A 910-nucleotide genomic window follows, 5' to 3' on the forward strand; every position below is an offset into this window, starting at 1 on the left:
CTAGACTACAAAATCAGCTAAAAAATCATGCATCAAGTATACGTTCTGCTATTTTCACTTCAATACCAACCATTGAGGTCAAGACTCAAGTGCCCACTCTTCTTTGTATTCCCTGATTCTTTCACAATAGCATCAGGTTTTCCTCCGCTATCTTTAGAAAAGAAGCCCGTTGAAAAGCAAGCCAAAACAAGAGCCGGCTTACCTGAGAATGTAGAGTATTTCTCCGTTGGGATGAATCCGGATGAGGAGATTGGGCACGGTCACAAACTGAAAATTGGCCTCTTTGGCGTTCGGAAAGAAGACCTCTGGCTTCCAGATTGCTTGTACTAATTTGGGATCCGCCAGATCCATCGGAGATTTCAGCTCGGGATGCGACAATCTAGGATCCCACCATTTTTGTCGAAGATACGTGTCCGTTACATAGTCCTATTTGGAATTGGGAACATGCTCACTTTTCATCCTTGGTACTTGTCATTAGGCTTATATATGTGCTCAGAAGTTACAAGGTGTATTCTTCAACCATGGAGGCTGGAGAAACGATGGGAAAGGTTGGAGTCATCCTCAATGAAATGCATTGGATTCGTTAACTAAGAATGGATGTGCGCAATCAGCATTTCAATCAGATTTCACATCCACAGCTAGATTTGCAATCAGCTCGGGAAAAAGGCAGACTTAAGCGCCCAATATTTTTCCAACTATCCCATAGAGAACTCTGTTCAAGTGTTGAGTGGCAGAAAGAAAAGGGTGCAAAGATTCTTCACATGGACCGAATTGATCCAGAAAATATTGGACCCAAACTGAGTCCATAGGCCAATTCCGAGGGAAAAGGCATATTATGCATTTTTTCATGGGATGTCCCACATAAAACTAACTGTACGCGAGGCCTTGGATATTGGACCGAAAATACAAG

At 42.7% G+C, this 910-nt stretch overlaps 1 protein-coding gene across 1 annotated transcript in view; it reads right to left on the reverse strand.

Annotated features, from left to right (window-relative positions):
- Positions 1-910, reverse strand: part of LOC131890560 (glycine receptor subunit alpha-4-like) — a gene marked incomplete in the record, with an annotated part of 12,631 nt that overhangs the window by 7,186 nt on the left and 4,535 nt on the right. The window contains 1 exon segment of the mRNA XM_059239929.1: positions 203-426. Within this exon segment, the coding sequence (XP_059095912.1) occupies positions 203-426 (224 nt within the window).

The sequence above is a fragment of the Tigriopus californicus genome, chromosome 11, assembly GCF_007210705.1.
Source record: "Tigriopus californicus strain San Diego chromosome 11, Tcal_SD_v2.1, whole genome shotgun sequence".
Taxonomy (NCBI): Eukaryota; Metazoa; Arthropoda; class Copepoda; order Harpacticoida; family Harpacticidae; genus Tigriopus; species Tigriopus californicus.